Here is a 25,001-nt window from a genome sequence, read left to right as displayed (position 1 = left end):
CTTTCGACTCTCCACACGCTGATGTCAGAGATACAGAAAAGTATGCCGACGGCTCCACTGATGGCATCAATGGCGCCGGCCCGGTTGACACCGGGGCCACCACCGCTGAAGAAAAGGAAGCCGCACCCTACGCCGCCTCACCAGGTGCCAGACGTGCCCGTCCCCCCCAGAGGCATACGGGGACGGACACAATGACAATGGGGACTGGCGATGAGACATATCTCCGCCTCCACTGGGTTCTCTCCTGGACTAAGTGGGCTCCCTCCACGGGTCATCCGCGTGTCGGAACTCTTCCAGCTCATGGTGGAGGCAATGAAGGAGGGCTTCCTTTCTCGATGCTGGGATGCGAAAAGGAAGACCATTCTGGCGGTGCACCTGCTGGACAATATCTGGGATGAGGGCCTGGTGCTGCTGAAGAACCCTGCCTCGGCCCTGGCGAAAAGCGACCGGCTGGAGAAGAAATATTGGGTGCCGAGTCTGCACCCAAGTGTCTACGGTCACAGCCATCACTGCACTTGGAGGTCTTGGCGGCGACGCAAAATAAGTCATCCAACCAGTCATCCTCTCCCTCCATTCCCCTGGCAGCGAGGGGAAGAAGTTGGACGCCGTAAATTGGACACTGTGGGTAGAAAGGTGATCTACTCTGCGGCTACGACGGTCAAGTTGGTTAACGCCTTGGCGATCCTGGCCAGGTACGACCAGGAGTTATGGTACAAGATAGCCCCTCTACTGGAATTCCTCCCCGAGGACAAACTGGTCGAGGCGATGGAGATTCTTCAGGAGGGCAAGGTGGCATCAGACCACGCCATCAATGTGGCCCAGGACATTGCGGACACTGGTTTCCCCCAGATGGGGAACAGGATTTGCCTCCGCTGTCATGGCCACCAACTTTAGGCAGGAAGTCCAGACGAGGGTCCCTGGACATGCCATTCGGTGACAAATCCATTTGGAAAGGCCATTGATGTCTCTTCAGGTCTTCTAGACTGACAGACTGCCTGTGCCCTGGGAATGCTGTAACGGCTCCCTCTGTTTGTTCCTCTGGAGGGAAGTCTGGAGATCATTGAAAGATTTCGGCGGGGGATCGTCCTCTTACCTCCAACCGGTCAGAGTCCGGCTTGTCAAAGTTCCGCAGGAGCTGATGCTGGCCCCACAGACCCTCACCAGGAGTTCACCGCTCAACCCTTAAGTAATAGCTGAGCTGAGAACCCCAAGAAAGGGAAAGGGGAAGTGGAGAAAATAACAAACGAGATACTGCTGCCTTGCGATCTTCTGGTAAGCGCTGGTATCTGTGGTAAATAAATATGCTTGGTTACTTATGCATTAAGTAACATTTTCTTCTTGAAGTATTTTCTAATTTATGCAAACCTCTTCAGCTGCTTAACCTCTGCTATGGCATAGAGGTTCAAAATTCATGTTGAAAACCCGTTAATACAGCCTTGGTTCTCTTTATGAAATTTGCTACAATGCCACAAGTAGTTTCTTTAAAACTCTCTAGTGAATAGCTCTTGTAAGTGCTCAACAGTCTTGGGTACTTTACACATGTTTCAACATAGAGCTGTAATTTCTAATCTCATATGCATCAATTAATACGTCTTATTTGCTTCTGTGAGATTGTCTTTTCTTCCTCCATAAAAAGGACTTCATATGTACTCTCTCTAAATGGAAAGTTGATTTGTCACACTCCTGCAAACTTGTTTCAAAATCTCCTTTTAAGGTAAGAGTTGCGTGAAAACAGATGTCTTTAACTTCCTTGAATGCAGCTCCTTCCACGCGTGAGTTAGTAAATCAAATGCACGTTTAAACACGTGAAATCCTTGCACGCTTATACACGCGCACATTCGATGAGAAAATAAACACGCGCACGCACTGCTCTGCGCAAATATTTATATTTAAAAAAACATACGTTCAAAACTCATAAACTTGCGCTACTTCTTTACTTGAACGGCACTTTTAACACACACACGCTTTAATTTCTGTTCACGCCGCGCTCTACCTTTAAAAATGATCTTGCGCACAGTACTTCAGGACACGTGTACTGCCGCACACGCGCTTCCATGAACGACGCTGCTAAAGATGTGTAGACACGCGCTAGTGCCATTACAAATTTCACTGCACGCAAAAAACATTGCAAACTTTTCCCGCAGTCTTTTTTTCATTCTACTAATTCCTTTAAACTGTGTTTTATTAGTTCTCACACTGTACAGTCATTAAACAGCATCAGCTCAATCGTATTCCTTGAGTACTGGCACTTGACAAATTATTGAGCTAACATCTTGACTAATAACTTTTAAAACTAATATATATATATATTTCTGATGCTTGTGAAATCTGCTTAGATCACATGCTATGCGTAGGCCGACATCTAGTGGAAACTGCAGAGTATTACAGTTTTTCGAAACTCGAAAATGGATGTCGAAAAAGGGTGTGCCAGTAATACTATCCCTATTGTGATGTCCCCTGTACCCATGATCCCTCACGAGTGTAGGTTCCTCAGATTGTTTTTTCCGCCATCATGAGCTGTCGCATATTTGCAGAGTGCATTTCGGTTTACGCCATTGACCTTTATAATTAAAGTTAGTATCTTTCTGTCCTTTACCGACGCGGTGAAGACTTGAACAAGTTTATGAAGCTGACCGTCGGACGAAGATTTCCGACGGCACCACCCGGCCTTGGAAGGCCCTTTCGGCCTCGGCCTTACAGTAGGGAGAGTGGGTGGCGGTCAAACATGTATTTCCCATTGTCGCCCAGCTGTCTGCCAACAATATGGAGCGTACTCCCTTTAAATTCTGCCCATCCTGCAATAAAAAATATACGTGGTTCGACAAACACAGGGTGTGTAACCTTTGTTTGCACAGAGACCACGACGAGGCTCATTGTCAGACCTGTAAACTGCTCCGACCAAAGACCCTCGAGGACAGGCGGGCAAAGTGTTGGGCCCATCACGCCATGCAGGCAGAGGCCGCCATGAGAGTTTAAAGGGCGTCCAGCGAAGGCAGCAACGCCGTCCCTTCGGACGGCGAGGGTGACGGGGAACCTCAACGTTCCACAGTGCCAGCCCCCGACCCTAACAGACAGGCCGGCGGTCCTGTTACTGGGAAGACACCCGGCGGCATGGGCACAACATTCCGCTACACTAACCACACTCCACTCAGCAGTTCGAGCAAAGTCGCACGCGGAGAGTCGACGACGAAGGGCAGATCCTCTGATCAGAAATCCTCTGAGCGCCCCGTACGGCCGTCTCATAAGCCCGCTAAAACAAAAGACGTCGGACTCAAAACACCCCCGTCCGGCCTCCAGGCATCAAAAATCGCCATGCAAGCTATCCCAGCAGTCGAGACTCAACCTACACCTGGGGAAAAAGCCAGGGAGTCGGGATTGGCCCGTTCTGCTGATGAGCAGACCCCCATGACCTCTACCTCGATCCCCATCTCCAAAAAAAAGCTTCCTCTAAGAGCAGGGATCATAAAGAAAAACACAAGTCCAGCTCCTCTAAGGATAAGGACTCCGGGGATAGGAGAGAGAGACCTAGAGAGCAGTCATCCACCCCAGTACCTGTGGTTATTCCTGCCCAAGGCCCATATGAGGACCCTGATCAAGTAGAGCAGCCTGATCCTATCTGTGTAGATGAGGAAGTGCTATTTGAGGAAGAGCTTTTTCCCACCTCTATCCCTACTTCTACCCCTGCCTACCCAGGGGCTATCCCCAGTTCCGCCTCATGGTCCTCAAAGGATATTGATAGTCAGGAGTCGTATGACTTATTTGGCAAAATCTTTCGATGAACATCCACATGTTCTCACAAATCTTGCCAACACGCCTCCCACTATCCAGGCGTCTGGCTCAAACATAAGAGACAGCCTCTCAGTCCCAAATACCAGCGCAACCGGCTAAGAAAAGATATTTCCCCCCAGTGGAACTGTCCGTCTAGCCAGTGCCCAAAACTCCCCGCGGCTCCTCAACCCTTTACGACCTGGATGCAGGGGGTGATGTATACATGGATGAGGATGACCCTTATTATGACTATGCCGATGAGTATGACACCGGGGGTGGGGGGGATCGATCAGGATCAAGATGACAGTCGGTTGTTTTTGCAATGGACTCTCTGGTCCCGCAAGACCCTCCTTTACCGACTCCCCTGTGGACAACCAGCCCCTGTTCAATGATATACTCCTAAGGGCTGCAGAACATTTTGGGATCGAAACGCAAGAGATCCAACAGGAAAAAGATTTTGCAGAAAATATCTTGGGCGACAAGAAACCTGCAGCCCAATTTATTCCCCTGCTTAAGTCAGTCCAAAGGAGGATTCAGCCTCCCTTAGAAAGGCCTAATGAAACCAGGGCGTTAAACCCCACAATTGAGAAGCTTTTCCGCCCAGCGCCTTCCAACTTCGGCCAGACTCTTTGGTAGTCACTCTTTGGTAGTCACCACTACCATGAAGAGAGCTGTTACCCCGTTGGCATCCTCTGGACAAGGAGAGAAAAAAACTGCATGGCATGGGTAGAAAGATAGCGTCATCAGCGGCATACCAAGTGCAGATAGCAAATAATTCCACCTTACTATCCAGCTACGACTGCACCAAATGAGATGAGGTGACGGTCCTGGCAGAGTCAGCACCAGAGCCACTTAAATCCAAACTCTCCCTTCTGGCTTCCGAAAGCAGAGCTACAGCTTGCGTTCTTCTGAAAAACAACTTTGACGCAGCGGATAACGCTGGCGGCGTTGTCGCGGAAGCCACAATTTTAAAGCGCCATGCCTGGCTTAGACAGTCGGGGTTTAAATGGGAAACTCAAGCTACCTTACTCACCATGCCTGTTAAGCAGAATGTGTTTGGTAAAGCAGTTTGAGGACGCTCCAAAGTCTGCCAAGGACAAATATGAGACGCTGAAAAGCCTTGGCCAACTGAAAAACAAACCAGTCCAACGAGGTGGCAATAATTTTCGTCGCTTTCGGGGTCAAAATACAGAGGCACCGGATATAATCAGAGCCAAGGTTCCTCATGCAACACCAACCAACAGGCTACCCAGGGTTACCCCAGAGATCCGCGCAGGGCTCGCGCCAGAGGGAGAGGTTCCCCCACCAGAGATGGAGGGACACCCTCCAAGCAATGACACCCTGCTACAGGACCCCTCCCATCTCTCCACAGTCGGGGGTTGAATATCTTTTTTCACCCACGCATGGGAGGGTTTAACATCATACAAATGGGTGCTGTCGACGGTGAGAGGAGATTACTTTATAGAGCTCCAGGGAAGACCATCAAACTTCCCACTGCGCCAGAAAAACCCATCACAGGAAGAACTCATCCTGCTGGAGGAAGTCAAGGCTCTACTCTTGAAGGACTTCATCATAGTCGTGCCGTACAACGAGGTAAACCAGGGTATTTATTCAACGTACTTCCTTTTTCCAAAGAAAGATCTGACCATGCGCCCGGTACTAGACCTGCACCCTGCAAACAAGTTTGTCGAGCCACAAAAATTGTGCATGACAACGCTACAAGAAGTAATCCCTCTGTTAAAACGGGGGGATTACATGGCCACATTGGACATGAAAGATGCTTACTTTCATATTTCAAAGTTCCCAGCGCACAGAAGATTCTTGCGGTTCAAAGTAGCAGACCAACACTACCAGTTCAAGGTGCTGCCCTTTGGGATAGCCTCGGCTCCAAGGGTGTTCTCCAAGGTACTGGCAGTAGTGGCAGCGCATTTACGCAGGGAGTCAATCCCAGTGTACCCTTACCTGGATGACTGGCTGATCACGGGAGAAACTTACAATCTTTTCAGGCTAAACACGCAAAGAACTATAGACCTTCTCTTCCAATTGGGCTTCTCAATAAACAAAAAGTCAAGTCTGGTACCAAACACATTGAAACAGTTCCTAGGAGCTGTATTAGATACAAAGACAGGCTAAGCCTTCCGATCAATGTAAAGAGTACAAAACCTGCTTCGGCAAATACCCCAGTATCAAGCTGGTCTTCGGATAAGCGTACGCAAAGCTATGCGTCTGCTAGGTATGATGGAATCGTGCATTTACCTGGTCCCCCACGCGCTCCTGCGACCAATTCAGGAGTGGTTGGCGAACCAATGGTCTCAGGCAAGTAGTCAGTGGGACGATCTAGTGGTTGTTTCGCCAACACTGGTTCAGAACTTACGCTGGTGGTCAAGGGAGAATCTGCTCAAGGGGAAACCTTTCCACGAACCGGAAGCGCAGGCGATCGTCACAAGACGCGTCACTTTCCGGGTGGGGGACCCACTACCTTCAACACACAGCACACAGCCTGTGGTCACAAAAGACGGCACAAAAGCACATAAACATACTAGTTATTGGCAATCCTCAAGGCAGTACAAGTCTTCGAAGGACAAACCAATCGGTACAAGTCCTAACAGACAGCACTAACGCTATGTTATATGTCAACAAACAGGGAGGTACACACTCTCCAAATCTGTCCAAGCTAGCTCTGAAAATATGGAAGTGGGCACTCGGGCGAGGGATGTCCCTATCCTCCCAACACGTTCCAGGGGTACTCAACACTCTAGCGTACTCTCTCAGCAGAGATCCTCTGCCAAGAGAGCACGAGTGGCAACTGCACGCAGACATAGTAGACCACATCTTCTCTTTGGGGTTACCCCTCTCTAGACTTGTTTGCTACAAAAGAGAACAAGCAATGCCCAGAATTCACATCCAGATTCCCCCTACCAGACTCCAAGGGGAACGCCCTATGGATGAATTGGTCAGGGAGATTTGCATACCCTTTTCCCCCCCGACTCCATTAATCAGCAGAGTAGTGAACAAGATACACAGGGAACGGATGACACTCATTCTATTTGCTTCCATGTGGGCGAGACAACCATGATATCCACATCAGCGCAAACTGGCGATGTGCGACCCCATCAAACTCGCGTACCAAGTCAACCTGTTGACTCAACACGGGGGTCAACAATACATCCACAACCTCAATCTCTGAACCTGGCAGCATGGCTCCCGAAGTCATAGAATTCGGACACCTTAATCTTCCACAACGGTGTATGGACCTGAAAGAAGCACAGAAGCCAAACACAAAGACACTGTTTTTTCCACAAGTGGAAGAGATTCGTCATTTGGTGTCAATATAGGCTGATAAACCCCTTAGAGTGTACTCATCACACATTCTTACTTGCATGCTCCACCTGTTGGATTCAGGGTTGGTCTTTAATTCTCTTAAAGTCCACCTAGCAGCTTTGTTGGCATACACCACCTCTCAAAGTATGATTTCATGGTGGAAAGTGCCAGTCATTAAGGCATTCATGGAAGGAAGAAAGGGACTACACCCTGCGGTCTCTAATCCCCCGCATGGTTGGGATCTAAATGTAGTACTAGCAAAACTCATGGGACCCCCTTCAAGCCTTTGCATCAGGCTACTCTTAGACACATAACCTATAAACTGCCTTCTTAGTGGCAATTGCCTCCATAAGAAGAGTCGGCAAACTCGAAACCTTGTCTGTGCAGGACCCTTTCTTTATCATTCATAAAGACAAATTGGTTTTACGGACACACCCTAGGTTCTCACCTAAATTAATTTCCAAGTTTCACGTAAACCAGTCATCGAGCTCCCGGCCTTCTTCCAGAAGCCAACAAGCTCAGCTGAGGTCAAACTCCCATACACTAGATGTGAGGAGGACGGTTCTCTACTACATAGATGAGACCAAACTGCCGAGGAAGACTGATCACCTGTTCGTCTCCATGGCTACAGGCAGACGGGGAGAACGGGTTTCCAAAAGAGCCATCTCCAAATGGATAGTCAAATGTATACAATTATGCTATTCATTATCAGACAAAACGCTGCCTATTACACCTAGAGCCCACTCCACGCGAGGTACCGGGGCCACTGTAGCCTTCATTGCAAATGTCCTCCTAGACAGCATCTGCAAGGCAGCTTCATGGAGCTCAGTTCATACCTTCACTCGGCACTACTGCATTGACGCCCATTCCAAGACAGATACACAGTTGGGACAAGCAGTTCTAAAACATCTATTTGCCACTACTCCTTCTCCTGACCCACCACCTTCTCATAACACTGCTCGCTAATCTATGCATAGCATATGATCTAACAGATTTCACAAGTATCAGAAGGAATACATTACTCACCGTAATCGTATTTCTGGTGCTTGTATCTGCTTAGATTCACATGCGCCCACCCTTCCTACCCTGAGAGAAGGTGCATAGATGTTACATGAGCTTTTCATATATCTGCTTGGATACTCTGTACTCTCGCTACTCCTCATGCTACCTCTTGTCAGAAAAAAATGCAATCAGAGGAACCTACATGTGTGTGGGATCATGGGTACAGGGGACGTCCCAATAGAGATAGTATTACTGGCACGCCCCTTTTCGACATCCATTTTCGAGTTTCGAAAAACTGTAATACTCCGCAGCTTCCACTAGATGTCGGCCTATGCATAGCATGTGAATCTAAGCAGATACAAGCACAAGAAATACGATTACGGTGAGTAATGTATTTCATATACAGATGCTGAAGTTTTCTCTTTTCGCATCAGTCATTCAACAAATGTCTTCTCATTATTCTCTTGTCTCAAGGTTTCTCATTCACAACGTTCCTATTTTAGATTGAAAATTCTTTGTGAAAGTCTATGAACTTTAAAAGGAACAATCCCACCTAAAGTCTTCAAGCTCACACTGTTACTGCAGTCGGTTTTCTTACTACTTTAATGGATTCTCTGAATTCCGGAAAGGCTTTACTTAAGGAGATTAATAAATGTACAACCAGCCACTGAATTACTATGGATGAAAGGCAGTTTAGAATCTTGCTTACCTACGAAGAATCCATCCCATTATTCTTTCCACCAATCAGACAAAGCAAAAATAACCTTGTTCCTTAAACAAATCGGATAAGCTTTCCTTCCCTCCATCTTGACTTGGGCAACCAACAATGTTTATACTTAAGAAACCGCTTCCTATTCTGTGAATAACTACAGGCCCTTTCCTGCTACCAGTCCACCTACTCCAGCCAGCCCTGACACAACCCTCCCATTCCACGACCCAGGAAGCTTAATGGGGATCGTTCCAAGGCCTTTGGAGGTGGCCACTGTCGTCATCAAGGCTCCCAAGGCGGCGTGCCGGCCTCCTTGCAGGACTGAACCGACCAAGGTGTTGGACCCTGCACCCCAGTGGGAACCCGACTGGCAAACTTCCTCAGTGTGTGGGAAAACATCTCCACCAATCGATTGATGCTGGACGCTCTCGCCCACGGACACACTTTGGCGTTTCAGCGAAAGTGTCCTCGGATACCACCTGTGGCCCAGCAGGAAACACACATCCCTCAGCTGCGGCTGGAGGTTCGGTCCATGTTTTAAAAGGGGGGCGATAGGGCTGGTTCCAAAGCGGCTCTGGGGCTCCAGAGTTTACTCCAGATACTTAGAAAGAAAGAAAGAAGACCAGGGGCTTGAGACCCCTTCGCAATTTACAATGACTCAACAAGTACACCAAGTCCCAAAAATTTAGGATGGTCATGTTGCAGCACGTGCTCGGCCAACTGGAGGAGGGGGACTTCTGTTGTTGCGGGGTCTAGAGGACGCATACGTCGACGTCCCCACTCAGAAAAACATCACAAGTTCCTGCACTTCATACAGTGGAGACACTACCAGTTCAAGGCTCTCCCCTTCGGACTGAAGTCGGCGCCCAGAGTCTTTATGAAGTACCTGGCGTCAGTGGCAGCCCATCTGCGCCTAGAGGGAATACATATGTACCCATACCTCGATGACTGGCTCATCCGTGCCAAGTCAAGGGACATAGTCGTCGATCACACTGAGAGGACAATCCGGCTGCTGACAGATCTGGGGTTCTCAGTAAACTATCCAAAGTCCTGCTTGGTTCCATCGCAGGATGCGCTGTTCCTGGGGTCCAGGCTCAACTGTGTCCTGCCTGGTGGCCTTTTCTGAAGAGAGAATAGCTGCCATTTTGGGCAAGGTGCAACGGCTGTTGGCACTGAAGATCGCCACGGTGAGGACCATCAAGTTGCTGCTCAGCATGATGTTGTCATGTATCTACCTGATCAGGCTCTCCAGGAATTCCTGGACGCCAGCTGGATCCAGGTGTCCAGAAGCTTCAAGGACAGGATTGTGCTTGACGAGGAGTTCGGTCGAGCAATAAGGTGGTGGGGCGTGCGCTCCAACATCACCGGGGGCACAGACTTCCAGAGCCCGCCATACCCGGGGACGGTCATGGCGGACGCTTCCCTGGAGGGCTGGGGAGCCCACACCAGACATCTCCAAGCCAGTGGCTTGTGGCTACCGTAGGAGAAACTACACATCCGCGTCCTGGAACTACGGTCAGTGTTTTGGACCCTCAAGAAATGTCTTTCTTCCCTCAAGGGCAAAGTGGTGAGGGTCTTTACGGACAATACCACAATGTTTTACATCAGGAAGCAGGGGGGCACCAGATCCCCATTGCTCTCCAGACAGGCGCAGGAATTGTGGCACTGGGCCGTCGCCCAGGGGATGTTTCTCATTCGGTTTCACCTGGTGGGAGTCAAAAACACTGTCCGTGATCTCTCAGCAGGGAGCTACACTCTTGCCCTGAGTGGGAACTTCATCAGGACCAAGTGGACAACATTTTCTTCAGGTGGGGCATGCCCCAGATTGACCGCTTTACGACGGCGGCAGACACCAAGTGCCGGGCATTTACCAGCAGGTTCCACCAACCGGGGAGCATGGGGTTGCATTCTTCCCACGGTATGGTCTGTTCTTGTACGTGTTCCCGCTGTTACCTCTGCTACTACGAGTAATCACTCAACTCCCAACAGTGCTGGTGCAAGATGAGCTTTGTCGCTCTGGCGTGGCTGAGGCGGATTTGGTACCCGGACCTTCTCAGACTGTTGATGTCAGCTGAAGTCAATCTACCAGTGGTCGCGTATCTGCTTACCGGAGGAGGAGGCGCAATCCTGCACCACGACCCAGGATTGCTGAACCTGCAGCCTTGGAGTTTGGTGGGTACGAGCTGCCCGCGGACTGCAGGGAGGTCCTTGCCAGGGCCAGAGCATCATCAACTCTTAAGTGCTACGGGCACAAGGGAAAACGGTTTGCGACTTGATGCCAGTCGGAGAAGATCAACCTGCTGAGGGCCACGCCCCCTTAGATCCTTCCGTACTTGTTGTCTTTGGCTAAGGCTGGGCCGGCGCACGCCTCCATCACAGTTCATCTGGCGGCTATCTCCTGCTACACCAGGTCTCCAGGACAGTCGTCTTTGGTCACACTGTCTCGTCAAGGAGCTCCTTAAAGGACTATTTCGATCGTTCTAGCCGGTGACGGCGCCCGTCCCTGCGTGTGAACTCAAAGTGGTTCTGACAAGGCTCATGGGGGGGGGGAAGGGGGTCTTCGAGCTTATGCATCAAGTCCCTCTCAACTACCTTTCTTGGATGTCTGCTTTCCTCGTGATTAACACCTCTGCCAGGAGAGTAGGTGAGATCCAGGCCCTGTCCTGCAAGCAGCCTTATCTGACTTTCCACGATACGAGAGTGGTGCTCCGGTCGCACCCCTCCTTCATCCTTCATGCCGAGTGTGGTGCTGTGGACGCACACCTCCTTCATGCAGACGGTTCAGTCAAAATTCCGTCTCAATTAACCTTTGTCTGTGTTTTTTCTGACGCCTTTGTCGCCGGCTGAAAGGACGCTGCATTCGCTGGATATGGTGCGTACTCTTAAGTTCTATGTGGCCCGCACAAATTGTTTCCAGAAAACATCTAAACTTTTTGTGAACCTTGGTCCTGTGAACCATGGGAAGGCCTTGTCCAAGGCTTCCATCTCCAGGTGGCTCTCCGGCTGCATCACTCATTGTCACCAGTTGGCAAACCGACCGCTGCCTGGTTGTCGGAGCCCATTCTACTAGAGCGATCGCTGCAACAGCATTCCTATCTGGTGTGCCCCTGCTGGACCTCTGCAGGGCTGCTACGTGGAGGTCTATGCACACCTTCACGAAATTCTACTTCAACAGGGATTCCAGAGAGGAGCCCAAGGTCGGGCAAGCAGTGCTGCCAACCTATTCGCCTGAAGGTGAAACTGGTGAGGTAAGAGTAATTGCTTCTGTTGAGCCTTGCCACCTCCTGTGGTTGTGTATGTATGTACTGCTATGTATTCTTTATTCATGAGCATGTGAATCCATGCCAGAACCCATGCTGGAGTTCAAACAAGTTACTTACCTGAAACTGTTCTTCTCCCGCATGGTTCTGGTATGGATTCACGTGCGCACCCTCCCTCCTGCCCCTCTGCGGCTCTTCTTGGTCACACTGCCACTTTACCTGCTACCAAATGTGAAGATGGCTGCCGGAGGGGGGCGCTTGGGGAGAGGGCAGTGTGACCCAGATCTCAATGATTGGTTTATAGGAGAAAGTTTAATATAATTTAGTTTAAAATTTGTTTTGAGCACCGGACCCGGGGAAATCGGGGTCAGTTTATAAGTGAAAGAGACAGTTATTTCTTTTACAGAGGATTCCCGGCCTGATGGGGAATATCCATGAGCATGTGAATCCATGCCAGATACATGCGGGAGAACAGTTACAGGTAAGAAACTTGTTCTTTCCCAACAATCGTAAAATGAAATTGAATTTACTTACCTTTTCTCTTTGTAGGTCCAGCACTCACCATCTTATGTGGAGTGCTGGGGAGTTACTTAGTAGCCCCTTTTCCTACCTACTCATGTAACATTTGTTATCTTACCCTCACTACTTTAAATGGCTGTTGGCAGGGGTTTAATTTTCCTACTATTGTGCTTTTCTACCGCAGGCATGGGTGACCATTGTGTCAAAATGGTGCTGGTCTTATTTTTTCACAATTTTCTGTTTGTGAGGTCTTTCTTGGGCTTTACTCCGCGCACCAAACCGAGTTTAACCCTTTTGCATGCATCGGCATGCTTCAGTACTGAAACCCGCCTCTGGCGCTAGTGTGCCTGGCATGGCAGGAAGCAGGGGAGGTGCCCGAACTCCCTGTCCTTGGTCTCCTTGGTAACCCGAATGCACTCAGTGCTGATTGGCTGGCTGGCTGGCTGTTCTTGCAGGACAGCCACTCTGCTGTGCGAGTGACAGCTAGGCTGTGCATGAATGGGAGAAACCTGCATAAAAGGTGAGGCTTCTTGAACAGAAGACAGACGCCCACTGGACGAAACATCTGAGGAAGGAATTGTGAAGAGAAGCTTGCTGCATCCTCCTGGACTGTTGAATTGCCTGGTGAAGCCCTGCTGCAGTGCTGAAGCTGCTTTTCCGAATCGACCAGAGAAGCTCAGGAGAGGACTTCTTCTTCCTTTGGGTTAGTGGGACGAATTAACCCCAAGGCAAACTTTGCTGGAAGACCTTCCCCAACTGGCTGCACTTCTTTGCTGCTGCTGGAACCGAGTGCCAGGGGTCGAGAAATCCGTAGTCGAGTGCAAAGCTCCAGCTAGATCCTGAGCACCCTCACGAAGCAGGACGACCCATGCTCGAGTCACCAGAGTGCTGTACTCAGAACGAAGAAAGTCCACCAAGTGGCCAAGATCTGCAGTGATACTATCTGCCGGTAGCTGAAACCGCGAAGTGCCGCTGAACTGAAAAGAGCCCGTAGCTGCTGCTGACCTTCAAACTGCAGTGCATGAGTCCTCCAGACGTCCTCCCTCTTGTCCCCACGACTGAGGCCTAGGAACCCAGGGTCTGCACCCCTGCTACCAGAACAGAAGCCAGCTGGATCCTCTTCTTCAAACCTAAGGTACTATGCTGACTAAGGGGTACTTGCCTCTTTTGTCTGTAGCTTGCATTATCTCACTTGAGACTTGCAGTAGCTGCTTTTTTGCAGAGTTGACCTCTGCTCTACCTTTGACGAGCGTAACAGCTTTTGGCCCAACAGTGATTTTGTACAATCCTCTAACTTTGTGCAAGCCTTTTTGGGCTATCTTAGAAGTTCCTCAACTCCATAAACATTGTTCAAATTGACTTTAGCTGTCCTGGCCCCCTGCAGACTCTTCTATCCCATTGACTTTGATTCTAACTGTCCCTCATAGTTTGATAGTTTATTTATATAGCTCCTATACACAATGTGTTTCAAAGCACTTCAAGGCAGCACTTCAAGGCAAGGGAGGGAAAAAAGGAAAATACAATGGCATTCTTGCAGGCCATGAACAGTAAGGATATGAATACAGGCAATACCTATCGGACCAAGCTACAAGAGAAGAAGGTTCAGATGTATTGTAATGATTAATGTGATGTGTACCCAGCATATGCGATGTGGAATAATTGCAATGTTAATAATGTGAAGTTGAAGCAATGTTGATATGCCTGTGCAAGTTAAAATAAAAAAAAGTTTTTAAAAAAAGGATATGAAATTAACTATCGTTCTCGGCCTGAAGACATTCCAGATAGTGCAGGAGCTAAGACATAGATCAGGAAGGAAGGGGGAGTGTGGGAAGGAAATGGAAATAGACGACTACCGTACTAGGCCTTTCTGGTAGAGCCGGAGAAAACAAAAGGTGAGGGAGAGGGGTGCAGAAAGGGAGGGGAGGAACAAAACAAGCGACTATCGTACTAGGCCTGTTGACATTTCAGATAGTGCTATTGGGGGGAGGGGGACAAGTAAGAGGAGGGGGAGGAGACACACTTGGTTGCTATCCTACTAGGTCCAGGAACAATTCTGATAGAGTAAGTGCATAGGAGATAGGAAAGGGGAGAAAGGGAGAGAAGAGAGAGTTAAGCATTCAAAGAGTGGAGAAGCAAGAGGGGAGAGCGAATACAATTGCAGAAGTCAGTAGTAACACATAATGTTGCAAGCCTTGGATACAAGATGAAGATGGAAACTGCACGATTCAGGGCCACCATGAGAAAGGGTGATGCACCGTGAATCAATGAAGTCCATAAAAGTCAAATCCAGCGTTGCCCACAAGATGGTGAAACCAGAATGTATCGGGACAGACTCCTGCAGAAGTAGGCTGGAGGGGGAGCAGGGTAGAAGAATCAATCAAAACTGGCAACACCTGTGTGCAAGAAGGGGGCGGGGGGAGAGCACAAGGGAACATCACGGGGGGACCAAAGGGATGGGGATGACCTGTTGGGACAGAGGGAGTAAACACACATAGGTGGCCACTTGTTTGAAACTGTTAATGCTGGTAAAGATTTTATCTAGACTTCATTGGGAAATTGAAAAGTGCTCACATGCTCTGAGAACATGTTAACCTTTTTCCTTCCCGTAACCTTTCCTTTCCACAACCTCAGAATTTTACCAAGTGCAAAAGTGACATATAAATGCCAATACTGTCCTAGTAATTGAAGTCCCCTCAGGGTGTAGGAAGTGTGTATGAAGCATCTTTAAGGAGTATCTACTTGCTTAACTTGATTCTGAGAATGTGTTATGAATTGTATTTTTATTGTTGAACATTGACCTTTTTAAAGAATGCTTATTTAAAACTGACCGTTAAAGGTTTTCAAGTAAAATAATTATTTATTTAAGTGTTATTTGGATAGTTGTATGTGTGGATTTCGATGCCACAGCTCTACAGCTCACATTTACCCCTCTTGAGATGTCTGGCTGTTCAACCATTCTACCAACTTGTGCAGTACAGACCTATACCAATAGGTGGGTTCCCCAATACCAAGAGGACAAGACTGGTGTAGTCTCCCACAGGGTTACTGCATACAATCTTGCCTAACACCTATCTACTCATGTAACATGTTGTATGTTACCCTCAGTACTTTAAATGTCTGGTGGCAGTGGTTTAATCTTCCTACCATTGTGCTTGTCTACCGCAGGCTGAACCCTCAGCTGCAGTATAGCACCCATGGGTGACCATTTTGTAAAAATGGCCCGGTCTTCTTTTTTCAACATTTTCCGTTTGAGGTCTTTCTTGGGTTGCTGTATGAATGACAGCCTAGGCTGTGCATGAATTGGAGAAACCTGCTTAAAAGGTGAAGGTTTTGGGACTAGAGGAAAGTCGACCACTGGGAAGAACACCCGACGAAGAAACTTAACGAAGCTGGCTGCATCCTCTTGGACCTTTGAATTGCACTGTGAAGCCCTGCTGCTGTGGTGAAACTGCTTTTTCTGATCAGCAAGAGAAGCTTCGGAAGGGACGACTTCTTCTCTTGGGTTAGTGCGACCAACTAACCCCAAGACAAACTCTACTGGGCCATCTTGCTTGACTGGCTGTACTACTTTGCTGCTGCAGGAACTGAGTGCCAGGGGCAATGTTCCCTCTAAGCTGTGCGCATGTGCGCTTGCCCAGCTTCTTTCTGGCTGCCGCTCAGAAGATTTTTAGCAGCGCACACAGACAATACTCACCTATTCAAAATGATTTAGTAAGGCACAAGCCACAGCAATTAGCTGACATTTTCTTTCTCTTAAAATAAGCACCGAGTCTTGATATTCTGCTAATTTGCATTACACTACTATGCACCTAAAACCCCTAACAGCAAAATACAACACAAGAGGTTAAAAAACGAATATGAAAAAACTGCCTCCATGAACAGAAGAATCTAACTAAGATATGCCTGCACACATTAATCAAAACTGTTCCCTCCCCACCCATGACTCCTAACCCTGACTCTACCACACATTTACCTTATGAGTACATGAGGATGCTACTGGACAACCTTGGCTCTTCCTCTCTTGGCTCTGCGAAAGGTTAGCAAACGTGTACCTACTCAACTTGTTTTATGTTTGTTGGAACATGAATAACGTTCACGCGCCAGAATTTCTGTTGCTCATTGTTCCTTACCAAAAGCGTCACCCACAATATATAATCCAAAAACAAGCTCAAATATCGGATACTGACTGTAGGTAAGCAGGCTACTGGGATGTGTAACCAAATCCCACACTGCCTCTTCTTTGTACGTATGTCACGCAAGTGCTTTGAAGCGGCCCCCTTGTAAGTTAACACATTATAAATCGCAAATATTAATTTGCCCTCTAAAGATTTTGAAAAGACAAATGTGATGCTCAGCGTCTCCTACTTTAGCATTACTAACATTACCATATAAGTGGAGAGCAACATTGCAATATCATTTACTTAACCTACAAGGGATAATGGGTATGGCCTATGCCTGGGATTACTCGTCCATAGTATCAGGGCACCGGATATTCAGACAGGAGAATGCTTTTCACACAATCTGCATCGTTTCTAAGTGTTCAGAGTTCCTTTGGGCATAGACCTTCACACATTGTATGGTAACTCGCTTCTATACAAAACACTTTCACTGAGCACTTGTGTAACCCTACACAATGATATAAGGGTGGGGATATTGCAAACAATCTTGTATGCACTGCAAAAGAATTGTGTATGTGCAGAGTCATGACATTCTTAAAATGCACATCATATGTTGAGGCATTTAAATATGCCTTGCTTACAAAGTATTGTGGGACTGCAAATATCCCAGTGAGTGTTTACTGCTACAATCCCTCACTTTTTACACTGCTCCATCAACTAGTATTGGAGGCAAGCACTGGGGACGTGGAAGGATATGTGTGGTAGCATCACTCTTTGCGTGTGATAAACAAAGCAGCAAATTTCAAAGACCAAGTCAGACTTTTCGGCTGTACACTGAAGGAAATGTGTAGCGTGTTTGCTAAAGGATCGGAAATTCTAGTACCAATCTAGACAACAGCACCTCCTTTTTCTTTCTATGCTCAACTGCTGAGGGCTTTTCAATATAACCATGTGTTCTGTGTGTGCAGTCTCTAGCACCTCCCTGCATCTTACATATGAGGGATCCAAAGTTACAGAAGAAGGCACTAAATCAGTTGTATCTCTGATGAATTGATGCAATTAACTTAAAAGGCATTTATGTGTTATTTTCTTCAACACGGCTCCATAATAAACCTCAGTAAGGCTCTTGTTTAATTATATCTAAGCTGTGGTGCACAAGGGTGGCCAGAACTATACACGTTATTATGTGCCCTGTCATTTCACTCCCTATGCCAGGGGTACAAGCAGGGCTCTAATCAGATTTTGCTCCATACTTGGAGTCAAATGATTTTTCAGGGAGTAAAAAAAACGTAATCGCTTTGCCAATAGGGATACTTTCTGCTTATTAAAAGATGTTCTTTCCCCATAAAATTCCTTTTGAGATCAGGCATTAATATTATTAGAGTTCCTACCTTCCTATGCCACTGTTCTACTGGTCACTAATTCGAAAAAATTATCAGTGGAGCTTTGTGGGTTGAATCAATGATATGTTCATTGTTTCTCGTTTGTGTTAGGCAGATTTTCCGTTTTAGGGAGTAAAAATGCATGGTGCATATGTCTCTTAGCTCTAAGGCTGGTGTTATCACTACCCACAGGAGAATGTAATGTGGATAGTAAGCAGAGGCACAGGAATGTTGGATCATCATATGGTGCAGTTATTCAGATGCAATTATCATCCTTACACAAATTATTAGAAGCATGTTCTCCTGGCCCTTGAATTACTTCATTAAAGCGGCACTTGAACTCCTTTCAGCATGTTTTTGACACATTGCTCTTAATTGCCATTAATCCATCAGCAAATGTACTCTATCTGAGTTTCTTGACAGCCACATCAGTTATGACGAGAGATATTTGAGGGCCACAAACGCCAGGGACATTGTTCGCAGAAGTAACAGGCTGACAAGCCAGCCTTTTCAAGGAGTGGAACCCACCTACCCCAACCCACCACCAAGAGCCAACCTACCTAACGGTCAATGAACAATAACGCACCAGCCTTGATAACGCCTTGATTAAGACGCCTTGTGTCGAAGCACGTGTCGGCTGACCATGAGATTATCGCATCAAGAATAAAATTCACTTTTTTGAAAAATCAGAATACAAAGAAACATTTCTTTAAGAATAAATATTGTTTGCACAAGATATCTGGGAACACAACTAAGAGATATTTTTGTTTTGTAATACAAATGAGTGATTTTCCAGTGGCATAAAACATACAGGGCCTTGTTAATACTTGGGGCAGTATCCTGGCGTAAATCTGCCAGAATACCGCCCCAACAAATTACTGTTTCTGCCACTTGGTCCGTAGGAATTTCCGCAGGATTACAACTGGTGGTGGAGGTGTAATTCCCCATTCATACTGAGTCCATATTCGGTCCATTGGACTCAATGAGACTTTTTGGCGGAATTACCACAGCATAAATTCTGACGATTTCGGCTTTCAGTTGGAGGATTTACCTCCAGGATTTTCCTGGAGGCAGATTTTCCTGGAGGCAATTCTTCCACTCCAGGCCCATTTTTCTCTGCACAGAAGTACGTTTGCAAGGTACTGTGGCAGATATTGAAGTCTTGGACTAGTTGATGAGTTTTCTGTGTAATCACATATGACTTATTTTAGCCTATGTGTTTTGAAAAAGTGTTGTTAGATTTTTAAAGAATTGCAGTGGCTGGGAAGAGGAAATTCCTTTCCAAACTTTTCTGCAATGGAAGCTCACAAAGTGGCTTACCGCATTAGTCAGTTGCGCACATGGAAAATAATGTGCGCACAACAGCCAACCGGTTCCGCACATAAAGAAAAATAATTAGAGGGAACATTGGCCAGGGGTCGAGAAATCCGTAGTCGAGTGCAACGTCTGCAATCCTGCCAGAAACTCCAGGAGTCTCCTCAGGACCCTCCAGATGCAGGACGACCAGAGCTCGAGTCCCCTCACCAGAGTGCAGGACACAAGGAATGAAGGAAGCCTAACCGGTATCCAAGATCTGTGGTGGTGCTGTTTACTGCGCGCTGAAACCGCAAAGAGCCACTGATCTGAAAAGAGCCTGTAGCTGCCGACGACCTCCAAATTGCTCCTGCAGGAGTTCTCCCTCTTGTCCCCACGACTGAGGCTCAGGAACCCAGGACCTGCATCGCTGCAACAGGTCAGAAGCCAGCTGGACCACTCTTCTTTAAACCAGAGCTACTGTTCAGACTTGGGGTACTTACCTCAGTGTCTATAGCTTTGCTCTTCTCAGTTGAGACTTGCAGTGGCTAATTTAGAGTTGATTTCAACTTCGCTTTCCACAAGTGTAACAGCTTGTGACCCTACAAGTGATTTCTACAAAACTCTAACATTGTGCAAGGCATTTACTATCTTAGAAGTGCCTCATCTCTATAGTCTGTGCTCCATTTGACTTAGGCTGTCCTGGCTCCCTGCAGACTCTTCTAGTCCATTGACTTTGATATTTCTGTCCCTCAGATGTGGTAACTTGTGTTTAAACTGTTATTGCTGGGAAAGACTGGTTTAGATCTCATTGGAAGAGTAATTGTCCTCACTTGTACTGAGAACCTGTTTTAACATTTGTCCTTCCTTTAACCTTTCCTTTCTGCAACCTCAGAGTATGAAAAGTGTACTAGTGATATATAAATGCCATTAATGTCCTTGCGAATGAAGTCCCCTCTGGGTGATGGATGGATGTAAAAAGCATCTCTAAAGATGATCTACTAAATTATGCTGATTCTGGAAACGTTTTTTAAAGTATATTGGATTGTTACATATCTTGCCCTTTTTAATGAACGCTTATTTAAAACTGATGTTAAATTAATATTTATAACTGAAACTAAGTACTTGGTTACTTGTATTTGTGAATTCCATTGCTACAGCTCGACAGCTCACAACTACCCCACTTGAGATGGGCCTGGCTGCTCAGTTACACTACGAACTTGTGTAGTACAACCCTATACCAAAAGGTGGGTTACCTAATGACAATTAGACGGGTGTGTAGTCTCACACAGTGTTACTATATCAATTCTTGCCTAACACCCTTCCTTCCACATCCTTGTTCCCATCCCTAACAGCCAAAGGTCTGTTTAAAACCGCTGTTGGTGTTATCGAAGTGTCTCCCTGGATGAGGTAGATTTCCCCAGCTCTCACAAATTACCATGGGACTGGCTCGCCAATCTTGTTTGTGTCGTCCGGTGCTGTTTCCAGCGACTGTGGTCTGCTGGAGATGAGCTACTATAGTTCAGCTTCCCCCACCCCTCTACTCCGGCATGTTCACTGTGTTTTCACTCTGGCTTGATGTGAAAGGTCTATCTATGGTATCCCTCTGGGGTGTGCTTACCTGTGCTTTGGCCTTCCTTGCGCATACGCCTCAGGGTTCTGTGCATTCATATTGTTATGTATACAAAGTGTGCCCCTTGTTTCCCTCGAGACTTTGTCCCTGTGGCTGTGTGCAGTGATCCTGTGTCCCTCACTTGGGGTTGTCCCCACCTGCTCCCATTATTCCTGCAGTCGGTAGATGCGCCCTTCTGCCTGGTGCTGAATCAGCACTTTCATTGCAAGGGTTTGCATGCCTTCCAATTGCTGCAACAGCTGATCATTTTGCCATGTTGTGAAATTAGCTCACCTGTCTTTACGCTCGCTTTGCCGAGTTGTGTCAAAGGCTCTTAAAAAGTGTATTCTATCTTTGTGCTTTGATGTAGTGCATTTAGCAAATGCTTATCGATTCTTTCCACCGTTGACTGTGTTGAATCCTTCTCTTCAATATAAACTTTCCATGTTGAGTGAACTGCATGTACTAGGATTGCTTTGTGCCACCGTACCCCGATCAAGTGAGATGATTTGGTTCTGACTGGAGGGGATAGTGTTCAGCAAAACTCTAACAAATATATACTGTACCATTTCAGATTGTGTTGGAGATGGCGAAAGTGTTCATGATTCCCCGCGGGATGAGGCTCTACAGAATATCACTTCTGACGATCTCCCAGATTCTGCCAGCCAGGTGGCTATTCCAATGGATTCTGCTTTCTCTTACAGGTAAAAACGTGAGAGAATGTCAAAAGTTTTTTCAGATCGTAAGATGCTCAGCCTCTGATGCAGCTTGTGCAACTTGTGCTCTTGGGTCTATAAACTGGTTTAGCAAACATCTGGGGATCGCAGGAGACCTGAGGGAGGACCGCGGGCAAAGGGTTGCTAATAACATGCAGCCAGGTGTAGTCTTGGTCTTTAAAAGAACACGTCCCACCAGGTGCCTAAAAGACTTGATAAATATGCTACGGGGAGGGTTTGTGCAGAGTCTTTTTGTGTATGCTTCAGTGCAAAGCTGTGCCTGTCACTGCAGTTAGTAGTTGGTGTGTCTATATTGAAATTAATCAGTACCCCAATGTTGCCAGGGGGTTTCTCAACTTAAATTCCGTAACTATATGCCATTGGCCATGTGCATCCAAATGTTTTCGAGTAATGTGTTTTGCTAGCTCTATCAGTTGATTGCAAGTCCCAAATTCCACTAGACAGTTGTAAACAGCTACTGTAAAATGTTATGGTCAGAAGATGTGAATTGTCTAAGACTGATTGTGTTTTTATTTTTACTCTGTGGGTCAAAGTGGTGGGCCCTCTTCCCTTTGTGTAATTGCCCACTGTCCTGCTGTGGAACACGGTCTGCAGTGGTGAATGTCTAATCGGAGGCAATTATGCTTCACTGTGGTATTGTTCTTCCTGTGCCGGTCTGTTTGGAACGCCTGGGTGCAGTAACTTTGTTTAGTATGGAGCCTTGTGGCAAGTTTCTAAAACCACTGCTTGGTGTAAGTCTTGACACTCACTGAATTCTAAATCATTATTGATTGCATTTCATACAATCAAATGACCCCAGGCCCTGCTCAGTTTGTGCTGTAAAGTTTGAGGTAGTGTGTGTGTGTGTGTGTGTGTGTGTGTGTGTGTGTGTGTCTATCTATATCGGAGGCTTGTGGAATCTGGTTAGATCACATGCTATGCATAGGACGACTTCTAGTTGAAGCCGCAGAGTTTCGAAACACAAAAAGGGACATCGACAGGGTGTGCCAGTAATACTATCCATAGTGTGATGTCCACTGTACCCATGGTCCTTCACGCGTCGAGGTCCCTTAGATTGTTTTTGGCTAACGCTATTGATTATTCCAATTAGATTTAGTTTACTCTTCCTATCCTTTCCATCACCAACTTCGTTTATATCTCGACAACGGTGAAAAGGGACAACCGTCGAACATAGAACTTGCATCGACGGAGGCCATCGGCCTTCGAAGGCCGCACTGGGCCTCGGCCCAAACAGTAGGGAGAGTGGGGGGGTGGACATTAGAGAATGGATATTCCCATTTACACTTTTTCGCCTGGCTGCCTTTTCTTATCACTATGGTAAACACTCCATTTAAATGTTCCCCTAGCTGTAGCAAGAAATTGCACTGGATAGACAAGCCGTGGGTGTGCAATCTTTGTCTTGCACGGGATCACGAGGGCCATTGTCGAGCCTGCAAGCTTTTTGTTAGGACAGTTTTTCTGAAATGCCACCAACTTCATCAAAACCATTCAACTGAGGGAGTACAAGACTCCTCCTCTTAGTTGAAGGCTGTACCACCCGAGTACATGGTAACGTAGACAGAGCAGCCATGCTTAACTTAGGAGGGAGAGAGTGCTGTAGAATCAGTACAAATTAAATTGTAATAAAAATGGTCCAAATAAACACAAACACTATGTATGTAACAATACATGATTTATTTAAATACAGGTAGTCTCAGATAAATCTAGGGGTAAATAAGCACCAACACATTATATGAAATCAGAATTATATAACCTGATACTTGAAGGTACACAGACACAACTATAAACCTTATTTGAAATATCCAACGGCCTTTTCATACACATTCAGTATAGGTCACACCTATTCTTTGGGACTAAAAATCAATGTTTACTTTCACAATTACATTCAGTAATGCAAGGGCAGTAGACCCTACCAGTTGTACAGTGACTCTCAGTACAAATCACATAATCAGTCAACTGGACAATATACTTTTTGTGAATAGTGGAACACTTATTCCATGTACAGTGAAAATGTAAAACGACTTTTGTGATAACACACATTTATGCTAGGTGAGTAAAACCTAAGGATGTAATATTCAATTACAGGTGCTTTCGGGATCAGTGAAACACAGATTGAGATGAGCAATAACTCTTAACTTATTTTTGGAGTGCACACGGCTAACTAAAGTTAGGTAAAACCCATATACCTTTTATATCTCACAAGGAGTCCAGGTTAGATCTTTCCCAACTATACAAGTGACTGATGTAGGACTTATAAGGGACAGTTAAAACCATAGACTCTGGGTTAGATAGCAGGGAAAGTAAACCCTAATGTTACACTTTACTGAATTAGTTATTCTAGGTAGGCAACAACCTATTACAGACTTATTCTTGACAGGCTAACAGCAAGTCACGGGAAGCAAGACCCAGTTGGGGGACACGCGTACAATTATCCTAGCAGGACTTATCTGGTGAAACCAACACATGACTTTTGGGAAGAGGCACAACCTAATCACAGGAGAGTAATATATCTTCACAGCTACTTTGTTAGCTTGGCAAAACAGTTTCTAAGGAAATCAAAGGTGTTAACCATACTTTTATGAGTAGTGCATCACACATCCAATGTAAGTAAAATATTTTGTAACTGTTCACTCTGAGTTAGTTACCAACCAACTCTTTACAAGTAAGTAACTTTTAAACACTTATATTCTTTTCTAGGCAAAAAGCGCAATCCTATAAAAGTCTTTCCCTTATTCTCCAGCATTGGATCTTTAATGGTTTCACATGCTTAGAATATTAATTCCTTTGGAAAACTTAGACACTTTAGTGTCCTATCGGCGTCCTTTTGGGACGCTTACGCACCACCCAATAGGACATAAGGCATAAATAGACCCGCCATTGCAGCTTCTCCTCAGATTTCAACCATCTCCAAAGTGTCAGGATCACCTTGTGCTTTCCACACTTTTGTGGGTTGTAGTCCTTTCTTTCCCAATGTCAGGGAAAGCGTTGTTTCGCTTGTGTGCACCATGCGGAATGAAAAAGGTTTATGAAGGGAACGGGCACATGGACTGCCTCTAGTGCCTCTACTCTCATCACTCCACGGATACCTCCGACATCTGCAAAGGTTTCTCGCAAAAACCGTTGAAGGACCGCAATCAGCATCTGATATTGTGGCTGAATGAAGGGGCCTACCCTTCATCTGAGGTAGGATCGGTGCGCAGTCTAGCATCAGAGAGGCCTTCCCCCGCAGTTCCTCGCCGGTCGGTGTCGGCTGAGCCTCTGGCAAAGAAGCCACGGCCTA

The 25,001-nt window shown here is 46.7% G+C and overlaps 1 protein-coding gene across 19 annotated transcripts in view; it reads left to right on the top strand.

The window, feature by feature from the left end:
- Positions 1-25,001, top strand: part of GAPVD1 (GTPase activating protein and VPS9 domains 1) — a 1,092,811-nt gene that overhangs the window by 814,666 nt on the left and 253,144 nt on the right. For all 19 annotated transcript variants that reach the window (XM_069609416.1, XM_069609426.1, XM_069609418.1 and 16 more), the window contains one exon: positions 21,559-21,688. In XM_069609416.1, the coding sequence (XP_069465517.1) occupies positions 21,559-21,688 (130 nt within the window). The remainder of the gene's footprint in view (positions 1-21,558; positions 21,689-25,001) is intronic.

The sequence above is a fragment of the Ambystoma mexicanum genome, chromosome 8 (genome assembly GCF_040938575.1).
Source record: "Ambystoma mexicanum isolate Mex_15411 chromosome 8, UKY_AmexF1_1, whole genome shotgun sequence".
Lineage (NCBI taxonomy): Eukaryota > Metazoa > Chordata > Amphibia > Caudata > Ambystomatidae > Ambystoma > Ambystoma mexicanum.
This window is presented reverse-complemented; position numbering and strand designations above follow the sequence as displayed.